This window comes from Parasteatoda tepidariorum, chromosome 6, assembly GCF_043381705.1.
Source record: "Parasteatoda tepidariorum isolate YZ-2023 chromosome 6, CAS_Ptep_4.0, whole genome shotgun sequence".
In the NCBI taxonomy this organism is placed as follows: domain Eukaryota; kingdom Metazoa; phylum Arthropoda; class Arachnida; order Araneae; family Theridiidae; genus Parasteatoda; species Parasteatoda tepidariorum.
Window position 1 is genome coordinate 48,975,015 of NC_092209.1, and position 13,889 is coordinate 48,988,903.

The following is a 13,889-nucleotide window of genomic DNA, read 5'->3' on the forward strand; positions in this document are numbered from 1 at the left end:
AACTTAACTTATCTTTATAAAAGAATATGTAGATAAAAAAAGTGTCGATATATGCCTTCATTTTTCTTAATAGTTAAAGTTAAAACTGAACTTTTTAAAATAAAGTATTTATCGTGTCATTTTCACCAACTAGCAAAACATTTTTATAAGTTTAAAATGGTATTTTTTTAATATAATAACCAGGAAAGTTTTTTTTGAACTATGTTTATGAACGGAAATAATGTGTTAATTTCGTAAAGTTTGAAGGCTAATAACCAGAAAAAGTCTAACTTATTTTTACAAGAGAAAGATGCAAAGTTATCAAATCTTTGCTTGCGATCTCCGAGATCTGTAGACACAGTGACGTCATGAGGAGGGAAATCGTAGCTTCAGCTCTAAGAGCGGAGTGAACTAGCCCTTGTATTCTCTTTAGCCCTGGGTCTAGGCAAGCATCATAATGGTCACAGATCTCTCCATATCTTCGAAAGAGGTACTTAGATTACAGTCAAGTACAGGAATGAAGCGCCTGGTCATATAAAGCATCTCTCCCTTCAGCAACCCTACAGGATCTGAAAACAGCGTTGCTGAAAGAGTGTGACCAATTCTTACCGAAACTCGACGGGAAGCCTAAATAATAGTAAGAGAGGACTATACCTTCTATGAACCTAATTGTTATATTCTGGAACTTTTGTTTCCCAGGTATTACAAACGATTCTTCTTTGTCAGCGCAGCAGCCAGTTCCAGGCCTTGGCTGCCTCAACAGATGATGAACCCCAGCGCCTCCTATCTATGGCAACTCCCTTCCAATTTCTAATCTTTAAGGTTTTTAAATCATTCTTGATGTCGTTGAGCCATCTGGGACTTGACCCCTCGGGGTTCTTAAAAGTGACTATTCTCATGGAGCTATTTTCAGGATTTCTCCATAGATGGCCCAGCTATGTCAGCCTATTACTGCAAATCATTTGTGAAATTTGGGGCTGCTTGTATAGACGGTAGAGCTCGAAGTTATATCTGGTTCGCTAGCATCCCCTTTCTTGAATTGCGCCAAAGATAACTCTAAGGATTACAAACGATTACATTTGCTTATTGCCGGCCAGGTGGCCGAGCGGTTAGCGTGCCTGACTGCGAAGCCATAGGCTGCGGGTTCGAATCCCTCTCTGGGCATGGATGTTTCTCTCTCTGTGCTGTCTTCTGTTGTGTGTGTGCGTATGATGTGTGAATATGGCCCACCCTATAAACGGGTTTGTGGCAGTGTGGAGTGGGCAATGTTGCTCGCCTCCGTGACTTTGGTTTACAGGTGCCCACTGGGTAACGCGAAATGAGCAACAATTCTGACATAGTATAGGCAAAGATTCAAATTCAGTGCCTGCCATTGGGGGGAAAAACATTTGTTTATTATAACTATTGTATTATGTTTATATTAAATCAACCTATGTTCATACCAAACTTTTTTAAAATCTGTATTGTACTTTTAGAAATAATTCGCCAAACCTGTGATTTCTTTAAATTTTAAACGCCAGTGAATATTAAGGGCGTACTTATGGACTTCCCTGTATATTATAAGCTTGTAACCAAGAACTGTATTACTTACTAATGAAAAGTCTGTACCCCTGACACTGATAACGCTATCCATTACAGCACTGCATGCTTCCCTAATGGGGATTAGGGGTCTGTAGTTCCACCACGGGATCTGTGGAGTCTGAATTCTCTTCCTTTGATGTAGAGTGGTAGTAAAGAGATGAGATAGCAGCAATGATAATTTTTCCAAAGGAAATTGTTAATTGTCTGAAGACATTTTGAATTAGCCTCAAGTTAGGTGTGACCTAGATTGCCTGGCTATTAGGGCGCTGGCCCCATGTCCGATAGGTCGTGAATTCGAATCTCGCCGGTCGAAGACTGGAGCACGTTAAATCCGTCGGGATCTTTTAAGTCCTCCAAGTTCTTATAAGAAGTCAATAGTACTGGATCGGAGATTGATCCTTCTCTGATTTGGGTCAAAATAACGATTTATGAATAAGTCCTCCCTGTAAAACAGGTTGTGACGTATGCGTGTGGCAAAGTCGTATCCTTGGCCATAAATGATGCCGTTTTAAACAAGAAGTGCGCCACTCAGCATTTTATTCGCTTGGTACTACAGAAGCAAGGTTTGCTGGTATTGGCAAGTGGTATTTGTAACAACAACAGTTCTTTAATACGTCACTGCATTTTCGGTTTCACTTCTCACTTTTGTCCCTTAAAATCCATTTTGACGTAGTGTGACATATACGTCACGGAAATTGTAAGAATTCTATGCGACTTCTTCGAATTTGAAAAATGACTGTTTTCACATGAAGCAAATGTTTATTCTTTTCAAAAATCAAGTAGTAGCTAACAGAAGAAAATATTCATTTAGTTAAAAAAATATGATTAATAGGAGCTTTTTTTTGCGTCACGGCATTTTAAAAAATTCAGGCTTTAATGGGTTAATTGTGGTAAATATTGCTAATCCACGCACTATTGTTAAAAAAAATAGTTTTCATCGTGACAAAATCAAAAGCTTACCTAAAGCGTCCAGCCTCCATAACTTTGCAAGTACCACTGTTTTCACAAGGATTACCGTAGCAGGCATCAATGACGTATTCGCAGTTGACACCATGGTAGCCTGGTGCGCATATGCATTCATAGTCTCGTAGTGGCTTTGGCTTACATGTAGCGCCGTTTTGGCAGGGAAATGTGTAGCACGCATCACATTTGGCAAGTACCTCAGGTTCAGGTTTTCCTTAAAATTAGTAAATACAAATTAACGTTTCAAACATCGTTTATTATACTGAAACATTTTTTATAGAGTCTAAAGCGTTATATATAACAGTGGATCACGTAATGTTGCAATAAACTTCTACGTGAGTTAGGGCACATCATAGGGATAAAACTGCATAGGAATCCATCCCCGGGAATGCCGCAGTCAGCAGCTAGGGCATTTTCTTATTATGCGTATGTTCAGATACGAAGAAACAGTTCGTAATGGGGAAGTGCTCCTAGCGGCGTATGATGACATTTGCGGGCATGGATTCTAATGCAATTTTAATCCTGTTGATGTACCCTAACTTTCCCAGAAGTTTGTCGCAACATTTAATCGACTTCCTGTTACATAAAACCTTTTTAAACTTTTACATTTCGTCAAAAAATAAGACTAAAACTGTCATTTTTAAAAAAAATAAATACTGTAGCTTGGAAAGCGAAACCGATTGCAGATTCGAAATCAGCGATACGTAAGTATCTAAGATCTGTCTTAAAACTCTCATGCAAAAAACAAAGAAAAATTTATTCCTCCTTGTAAATTGACACCTTTATGCTTTTGCATTGAATTTTACTAATCTATTCGTCCTTGTAAATTAACACCTTTATGCTTTCGCATTGAATTTTACTAATTTATTCCTCGTTGTAAATTAACACCTTTATGCTTTTGCGTTGAATTTTACTAATTTATTCCTCCTTGTAAATTAACACCTTTATGCTTTTGCGTTGAATTTTACTAATTTATTCCTTAACACCTTTATGCTTTTGTGTTGAATTTTACTAATATGTTGAGTGCCAGCTATGAATTTTCAAGTGACTCGGCGAAGTGTCTACCACAGCGAATAAAAATTTTTTTCCATGCAATTTAGATAAACTTTTCAGGATATATTTAGATGTTCATCTGAAAATACACTTACCTGTGCAAACAAAGCCATTAGAATCGGCTGTTAGAACGAGCTTGTCTTTCATGGATCGAGGTTCAGCACATCTAGCAATTCCAGGTTCAATATAATCCTGCTTTATCCACTCAGAAAGCCAGCGTAAGTTACAATCACAGTACAGCGGATTGGCGCCCAAGGCTCTGAAACAGCGTTTATCTAAGTCTATAAATGAATTCATTTCAACAAGAAATATCGTGAACTTTCACTAACCCTAATTCGAAGAATGCAGCAGAAATAAGACTTCCATAAGAATGTTTTAAGAAAAATGATATTTTAATTTTATTTTTAACTAAAAAGTCAGTAGAACCAATTAATCAAAATTAAATGCACGAGACACAAAAAAGGTTCAAAATCGAATTAAAATATAAATAAAATTACGAATTTAAGGATTAACAAAATTAATCTTCTATATTTTTATTGATCTTTATCGTTAAATAAAATAACGTTTAAACGAGGGCAAAGTGATTAAAGCATTGAATTGTCATTGTGACGGCTTGAAGCTCACGGTTTTAGATTGATGGGTACCTGCTTGTCTGGGAAATAAAGGCGGTCGGTGCACAATACCACCAAAATGACGTTGGTCAGAAATTGTGGACTTTTAAACTCCATGATTCTCCTGGCTCATAATGTGATACTGTGGAAATTATTTTCTGATATTTTATTTTATTTTATAGATTAAATACATATTACACACCAGAAAAATTAATCTTACTTTACATCAGATAAATAATTACATCAGAATATTTTATCTTACTTAATCAAATAATAATATTATACTATATCTTATTAAATTCCTCTTCCATTTATGATCTTAACATTATACTATGATTTCTTACAAAATATATCCTCTTTTTATGATCTTTCTTATTTAAATAATGATGTTATACTAAGATATCTTAAAAAATCCATTCTTTATTTATGATCATTTCTTAATCAAATAATGATATTATACCATGATTTCTTTCGAAATTCATTTTTTGATCTTTCTTTATCAAATAATATTATGCTATATCTTATGAAATGCATAATCTTTTTATGATCTTTTTTAATCAATTAATGATATTATACTAACAAAATTCATCCTCTTTTTATGATTTTTTTTGTAAGATAAAAATGAAACTCTTATAATTATTTATCTAAAAAATGTATTTAGTATTAAAGTAAGTATATTGCTTTAACACGTTGACTGCTGCAAGCGTTTACAATGAAATCTCCTTCAGGCCACGAGTACCGCTGTACGAAGCGTATTCTGCTAAGTACTCCCACCGATATTTTAATAATGCGAGTCTCTGGTGGTCACAAGAATAATATTTCGCTCTGTTTGTTTTCATGGTATCATGTCTGTTTATTTGTGTCCGTTGCTTCGCATCTGTTTCTCACTACTTTATACGATCAGTTTGAATCTTTGCCGACTGAAAAGGACTTAAAATCGCAACCCTAATTCGTTGAAATTTCGAAAAGAAAAATGGAAAACTTATTTCTTAGTGTATCAGTGAACAAGAAAGCTTTTACGAGGCTCACAATAATTTTCCTAATAAATCATTTCTGTATGATTTATTAATCGATCCGAAACTCGATCGATGCCCGATAAGAAACTTGCTGTCACCCAAATCAGAAACTCCAGGTGATGCGGCCAGATCAGAAACTTTGCTGTCTCCCGAATATGGGTGACGCGGCCACATCAGAAACTCTGCTTTCTCCCGAATAGGAGTGACGCGGCCTGGTCAGAAACTTTGATGTCACCCGAATATGGGTGATGAGGCCCAATCAGAAACTTTGCTGTAACCCGAATATGGGTGATGAGGCCCAATCAGAAACTTTGCTGTCACCCGAATATGGGTGATGAGGCCCAATCAGAAACTTTGCTGTCACCCGAATATGTGTGATGCGGCCCGATCAGAAACTTTGCTGTCACCCGAATATGGGTGATGAGACCCAATCAGAAACTTTGCTGTCACCCGAGTATGGGTGATGAGGCCCAATCAGAAACTTTGCTGTCGCCCGAATATGGGTGACTCGGTACTCAGCACGTTAAATTGATACAATAGTCTGTGACATCATTTTTGTCTCAATACACAAAGGTTGTAAAACATCCAGGACTTCGTAGATACGTATGTACCAATGAATTATAATAAATGTATTTGCGAATATTATTTTTAGTGAGTTTTCATTATTGACTTTTTTTTCATATTTTTTTATGCATATATAAAATCTATATTCCAAATAAAGGAAACTATACGATATTCAAATAGATTTCAGTGTTACAATAACTATTCAATACTTATATAAAATAATATGAATTGTAAATATGAATTACATGTGCGTTATGGATACTAATTCTCGAAATGCGCCGTCTGGAATCATGGATATGTCATTGCCTTGTAAGGACCTAAAACAAAAGTTATCAGATTTAAAAAAAACTTGACATAATTTATTAAACTAGAAGAATATTAATGCCATTTAAGTAGTTATTATTTATAAAAGCCAAATTTAAAAATTAATAATCGAATATTAAACACTCTACGCAATTAATACAGAGCGTGCCAATAAAAATAGAAAATGCATATTCCATTAAATAAATTTAAGTTTTTTTAATATACATTGAATACGCATTGAATATAAAACATTGAATACAAAAGTGAACATTTGTAATAAGAACCATAGTGAATGTAAGAATGTACTCATGCATAATATAAATAAGACAAAAATTTACAGTTAATTTCAAACAGTAACATCTCTGCTTAAGATGAAACCTAATTTGTTTAGTTAGTAATCTAAATGCGTTTTCCATAAAAAAGATTTTGAGTTTACATGTATTCCCAAGTATTTTTGCAAACACGACTCTATCAGTGCACTGGCTTCTAAACGCGGTTACAAGTGAATAATTTTGCTAGATTCAAAGTTTAATTATAAGAAAAGTTGCACGGGAGCTGTTATACTAGGGGGATCGGAAAGTAATGTCGTCTCGGTGCATTTGATATTCGTTATCAAGATTTTATTATTAATCAATAATGTATTCACCTTCGTTAGCAACAACCATCCAATGCCGGATCGAAGAAAATGAATTGGTTTTTAAGACTAACGAATATTTAAAGCGCCGAAACGACATTGCTTTCTGGTCCCCCTAATATAAAAGTAATTATTTTTTAGTCATATATTTCAAAGGTGTACAGTGCTCCCCCCCCCCAAAAAAAATAGATCATTCTGAATTTTGATTAAATTTTGGATTGCTCTCCTGATTAAACTATGGGGACCATACTTCCCAGATTGCGGCTACCCCCTATATTTTGACTGTCACAAATCCGAATCCGTCGGAAAAAAAATTATGTTTATTCAGAGAAAGTACATTTTTGCACCTGAGTTCATAACTTAAAATACGGTAATTATTAGCCTAGTTGAGGTCTCTCCATCGAATCATTAAGAGGGAATCCTAGAACGTGAAGATCAGGTCATTAGATCAAAAGTTATTCAGGGTGATCAGTTTTTTTTTCCGCACTGTACATATATCAGGTTTTTTATAACTTTAACAGCGTTTGTGGAAAAACATTTTTGATGCAAGATTATACGTTTCAAAATGTTTTTTTAAAGATTATTTCAACAAAAATTTTTTTTAAATCATTAGATAATGCTTATGATCAACTTTCAGGAATATTTATTTAAAAAATTGCGACACATGAAAAAAAGTTATATAACTTAAAAAATCGAATTTTTGTAACAATTCACTTGAAATTGCCAACATAATTATTAAGTCTTAAAAAAATATTTTATTGAAAAGAATAGCAATTTCAAATGGCAAACATATTTTTTTATTCATTTAATTAATTTTTTTTTAAATTTTCGAATAAAAATAATTTTTGATAACTTTAATGTTTTTTGTCTTTTAAATGAACATTTTATCTGTGAATATAGAAAGATTAATAATTCATTATGCCAGAAAATCAAAATTTAAAATTCGTTAAAAAACGATAATAGCTTCTTAAACTTCAAATTTAAGCAAAATGTGCTACTTTTCAATTAGCGGGGCGCAAGGAAATTACACTATTTTTTTTAAAAGAAAATTGTTTAATTTTGATGTGTTCAAAAAATAAATTTAAAAAAAGTTAGCCAAGTTTATCATTTCTTGGCGACTTTTCACTTGCGGCCGGCTAACCGAAGAGTACCCAAAAATTATACTGAAACTTTTTGTCACGTAATAAACAGAAAACAAACTTACAAAATTCTTAGTGACTTTAATCCTAATAAACTATCAACCTGGATGCATTGTAATTTGTTGTAACTTAGAATCCTGCAAAAATTTTTTTTAAAAAATCAGAATTAGTTTTATTTGTAAATAGTGAACCAATAAATTTAAAATAGGTAATTTAAGCAAAGTAAATTCTTATAAGCTGCTTTAAAGATTGAATGAGTTCAATAAAGTATAAATACATTCATAATTCATATTCAATTAAATGTGTAAAAATAACTGATTAATAATCTAGAGAAATGATTATTATATGATGAATACTTACAGTGTTGATAATTTGCTCAAATTCGATACAATATTATTTGGCAAGACCGTTATCTGATTATTGCTAAGATCCCTGAAAATGTAAAGATATTTTAAGATTTCCATTTTTATCTTATTAAATAAAATCAGTATGAAATATGAATAAAATGAAATATGTATAAAATATGAATAAATGTGAATATGCATAAAATATGAATATGTAACAAATATGAAATATGTATAAAATATGAATCAGTGTAAAATATGAAAATAGCAAATTTGAAGAAATTCTGCATAATGTTTCATTATGCAGAATTTGCATATTGCAAAATCAATTAAATAAAATCTTAATTAGAGAACATGTATTATGATAATCAAATCAGATAACATGATATATGATTTACAAAAGCCGATATTTATACAAAAATACTTCGTCAGCACACTAAATGCTACAGAATTGTTTAACCTACTTAACACAATAAAAAGCTTTATTATATACTTAAAAGGACATAGCTATAGTTTAAAATAGTGTTGTTACGATAAGCTTGTGACTAGCTGCAGTTTAAGATAGTGTTATTACGATAAGCTTGTGACTTAGCTGCAGTTTAAAATAGTGTTATTACGATAAACTTGTGACTTAGCTGCAGTTTAAAATAGTGTTATTACGATAAGCTTGTGACTAGCTGCAGTTTAACAAAGTGTTATTACGATTAGCCTGTGACATGGCTGCAGTTTAAGATAGTGTTATTATGATTACCATATTAAATAGCTGCAGCTTAAGATAGTGTTATTTCGATAAGCTTGTAAAAAATATTAGGTAGTTCATTAAATAAAATGCAATCGGTTAGAACTTTTATTAAAACTAATAAACATCAAAAAAATACTTACAATCGTTCTAAATCTTTGAATATATTCAAATCTTCCGGCATTCTTGAAATATCATTTACATCTAAATACCTGCATGATAATTAAATGTTTATATTAAACTGTATTAAATCTTTAAAAACGTCTCATACATTAAAAAAATATATATATGTTTTTAAAAAAAGGCAAAAATTTAGTATTAAATAGCAAAAGATTCCCTTTTGTGAGTCCGAAAAGCAGCAACGCAAAATGTAAGACAATTTAATAGTTTTCCTTTTTTTAAAAAGTATTTAAAGTAAATCAAAATGGCTGCTGTTATGACGTGTAGTTTTTAAATAGTTTTTGCAACTTTAAACATAAAGTTTTAAAAGAAACTATAATTTGAAAATCACTAACCCTTACAAGAAATATAAAAATAACCTTTAAGGGTGGTGATTACCGCACACCCAAAATATAGAGAAATGATTGATCTTTGTTTATTTACCTGAGATTGTTGAATCTTAAAAGTTTTAAAATAGTTTACACTGGCAGATTCTGTGGAAATTGTGTGAAATTAATTTGAGTTTTTAATACATTGAATTTTAATTAATTAGGTTTTTAATTAAATAAAAACTAAGGGGATTTTAAAATTATTGAACTAGGTTGCTAAACTTTTAAAGTTTTAATTAATTAAACTGACCACCTTCTCCCTTTGCTCCCCAACCCCATGATCGCTTTGCAGTTTTTCCTTATGTTTCTCATCGCAGTTTTTCGCTTGAATTATGTGAAACTGAAATTTCATTGAAAAACAAAATTTATTTTTGTTTCCAATAATTAGTAGATTATGCTCTTTTTTCTTCTTCTTTTTTTCCTTTTTTTTCGTTCGTAGTTGAAAAAAACTTTTTATTGTTGAATTTCAAGAATCAAAAGATGGAAAATTAAACTTCTTATTACAGATAAAGTTTTAACTTATTGAAAAAATTAGAGTTTTTAAAAAAAATTTTGGCACAAAATTTACAGTTTCTTAAAACAAACTAAATATTTATAGTATATATTTTCAGTTTTTTTACGAAAGCTGATAAACATACACTTATAAAGAGGTTAATTTTTAACCATTACTTCACAAATATAAGTGTAAAGTGTATATTACTAGGCATCGAATAAAAATTATGTGTATACCATATACAATTTTGTAATTCAAGAATAAAAAAAACAAACCTAAAGATTCATGATGAGAGTAACGAAAGATAGTTTTTATTCTAAAATAAAACGGTGCATTGCTTAAAATAAAGATGATAAATTATGATTGATCTTTTTCTTAACTCAATATACTTGTTAAAAAATATGGATGCTTTTGTTTTTCGCCATGATTTGGAAAACTTATATTAGATTAATGCTTTTATAGTATGTTGGAGTTAAGAAGTTTACTCAAAAGCAGCAGCTAATAAATATTTAGAATCGATGACATTTCTTTTGGTGTTCGTTAGTTTTTTAAATAATGTTTTGTGATGGATTGATAACTTTATTGAAAGGAAAAAAAACTTAGGCTATAAAAGATTGAAAATCAATAGCATATTTTCTTCGAACATGTGTTTATTTTTGCGTAATCAATGTTTGAGGAATAAAAATTTATCGACTTCAGTACGCATCCATCTTTTTTCATATTGTAATCCACAATGTTAAAATAGTTCATTAATCAACTAGCTATTTTTTTCCTGCTTTTTAGATTTGGTTTCAAGATTAAATGTTATAAAAGTATAAATTTCTAGCATTATTTTTCTTCATTTCTTTAAATTTGTATTTAGTTTAAGGCTAAAAATTAAGAAAATATTAATTTAAAGGGAAGAAAACTATGAATTAAAGTTAGATTTTCAATCTTGCATAAGTTTTTGATATTGAATAAAATATTGCGACTATAACATTTAGCGTTAAGAATTAAAAATTTGGTTTAAATTATATTACAATTTATTTCCTTCATTTCCTTAAATTCTTATTTAGTTTAAGGTTTTGTCTCTGGGTCCGACGATAACTCAGAGTCACAAAATTCTCAATATAATAAAAATAAAAGTTCTCAAAAATCTCATGAGCGGACTGTAATAATTAAACACCACTTTATTAACACAAGTCAATTAGAGAAACGCTGTTTTCACACATCCGAGCTCTTCGGATTCATAAGATACACTAATTTTTCATAGATGGCGCTTCTGGCGTCAACAGTCTCTTAAATTTGAAGAATAGAAAACTCTGCATTAAAGATAGAAGTTTATTCTTGCTCAAGCATTTGATATTGAATAAAATATTACAAATATATACATATATATTTTTTGGATTACGAATTGGGTTACGGTTTTCTCTCTCCATCTCTTTAAATTCTTATTTAGTCTGCCTCCTAAATTCAAATAACAGAAAACTTTGAAATAAAGTTAAATTTTCGATCTTGCTTAAGTTTTTGATATTAAATAAAATATTGCGAATATAACTTTTGGTTTTAAGAATTCCGAGATGTGTTTGAATTTGATTACGGCTTTCTTTCTTCATCTCTTAAAATTCTTATTTAGTTTAAGGTTTTGTCTCATAAATTTAAAGAACAGAAAACTCTGCATTAAAGCTCGATTTTCAATCTTGTTCAAGTATTTAATCTTGAATAAGATATTACAAATATAATTTTTTGTATTAAGAATTGGGTTACGGTTTTTTTTTTCTCCCTTAAAATTCTTATTTAGTTTAAGATTTTGTCTCTTAAAATTAAAGAATAGAAAACTCTACATTAAAGTAAGAAGTTCAATCTTGCTTGTTTAAGATTTTAAGTCATTAGCGTATGTATATTTGACCGAAGCGCCACCTTTAATTTTCTTTAGATTTATTTGTTTTAATATTTCACTTTAGGTTGCGTGGCAACCTGAGATAGTTTTGTTGTTGTTCTTTTTCGTTGTAATTTAGAATTATAATTTTTTAGAATCCGTTTTTGATGCTAAATTATTAGTTATTAAAAGATTAAAGTTTTGTATTTGTTGTCATTCATCTGTAGAACTTGTAGTTCATTTGATTGATTTTATTTAAAAGGCGTCCGCATTATTTATTTTCACTTATCAACGACATTGCTCAAGTATTTGATATTAAATAAGATATTACAAATATAATTTTTTGGATAACGAATTGGGTTACGGTTTTGTTTCTTCATCTCTTAAAATTATTATTCAGTTTAAGGTCTCTTAAGTCTCTTAAATTTAAAGAATAGAAAACTCTGCATTTAAGTTAGAAGTTTAATCTTGCTCAAATATTTGATGTTAAATAAGATATTACAAATAAAATTTTTTGGATAACGAATTGGGTTACGGTTTTCTTTCTTCATCTCTTAAAATTCTTATTTAGTATAAGGTTTTGTCTCATAAATTTAAAGAATAGAAAACTCTGCATTAAAGTTAAAATTCTTATTTAGTTTAAGGTTTTGTCTCATAAATTTAAAGAATAGAAAACTCTGCATTAAAGTTAGAAGTTTAATCTTGCTCAAATATTTGATGTTAAATAAGATATTACAAATAAAATTTTTTGGATAACGAATTGGGTTACGGTTTTCTTTCTTCATCTCTTAAAATTCTTATTTAGCTTAAGGTTTTGTCTCATAAATTTAAAGAATAGAAAACTCTGCATTAAAGTAAGATTTTCAATCTTGCTAAAGTTTTTGATGTTGAAAAATGTACAGCAAATATAATTATTTAGGTTAAGAATTGTTGAATAATAATCATTTGTAAAAATAATTAGAACATCAAGCCAACAATTTATTAAAAATTCATCGTTAAATCTGGATTTATAGTAAACAAGTTTTACTGCATTCTGATCTTTTTAAAAATAAATTTTTTAAAATAGAATTAAAACATTAAATGTCAATTATAGCATAATTGTATTCCATAATTCATCACACCTTGACGTAAAAGTCAACCTAATCTATACGAAAACTCAATCAGTGCAAGGCAGACATGATATTGTTGATAACCATCAGCTAAAGTATTCTTTTCAAATTTATTACCAAAAACTTCCCATCGCCAATTATATTGCAATGCAACCTAAAATTTAGATCCTTATCTGATAACACAAACCATCAAGAAAGGGTTCATTTCATATTCTGATGGTGTCGAGACTGCGTGAAGATGGAATTAACTGCACCTTAGCACACCCCCGCATATTCAGTGACCCGTGAAAAGTCTTGACGGATTAAATAGGTTTAATTTTTAGCTGTTCACTGATCTCAAACTTGAGATTCAATAGAAGGTTATTATTAAATTGTTTTCGTAAGAAATAATGCGCGATTTTGATTCTAAGAATGAAAAGTTTGCTGGCGTGAGAAACTTCAAGTGAATTCGGTCTGGAAAAGTTTTGGAATAAAGTTTTTGACAGATTTAGAAAGATGTTTTTGTTTAGATTTTTAAAGCGACGATTGAAAATTTTAATTTAATTTTTTACCTAAAAACAGTATATACATGGTCCAGAGCTATTCTTTTTAAATATTTTTTCGAAAGCTTTAATTACGAACAAAAATATATTAGGGTGTTTTTTAATTATAAAAAACAGTTTAATAATAACTAAAAAAATCTGTTGAATTATCAGAATTACATTTGTACTAACATACACAATCCAAAAAAGTATTTTGAAAAACCATTTTTTTCAGTCAATTCAATAATTTATTTTGAAAATTAAGGAAATTTCATTGATAATTAAATAACTATTTCTCTTAAATCTAAATAACTGTAAAAAAGTGCCAATTTGAAAAATTATTGTTTGGAAGTGAGCTATGTTTGGAGGATTTTGCCTTAAGTCAAAACGAGACACCAGTGTTTTATGGTGTATTTCATAACTATAAATTATAA

At 30.3% G+C, this 13,889-nt stretch overlaps 1 protein-coding gene across 4 annotated transcripts in view; it reads right to left on the reverse strand.

Moving 5' to 3' along the window:
- LOC107443293 (slit guidance ligand) overlaps positions 1 to 13,889 on the reverse strand; it is a 338,907-nt gene that overhangs the window by 7,391 nt on the left and 317,627 nt on the right. For all 4 annotated transcript variants that reach the window (XM_071182347.1, XM_071182346.1, XM_071182345.1 and 1 more), the window contains exons 24-29: positions 9,070 to 9,138; positions 8,204 to 8,275; positions 7,909 to 7,980; positions 6,013 to 6,084; positions 3,672 to 3,835; positions 2,521 to 2,737 (exon numbers count right to left, since the gene is read on the reverse strand). In XM_071182347.1, the coding sequence (XP_071038448.1) occupies positions 2,521 to 2,737; positions 3,672 to 3,835; positions 6,013 to 6,084; positions 7,909 to 7,980; positions 8,204 to 8,275; positions 9,070 to 9,138 (666 nt within the window). The remainder of the gene's footprint in view (positions 1 to 2,520; positions 2,738 to 3,671; positions 3,836 to 6,012; positions 6,085 to 7,908; positions 7,981 to 8,203; positions 8,276 to 9,069; positions 9,139 to 13,889) is intronic.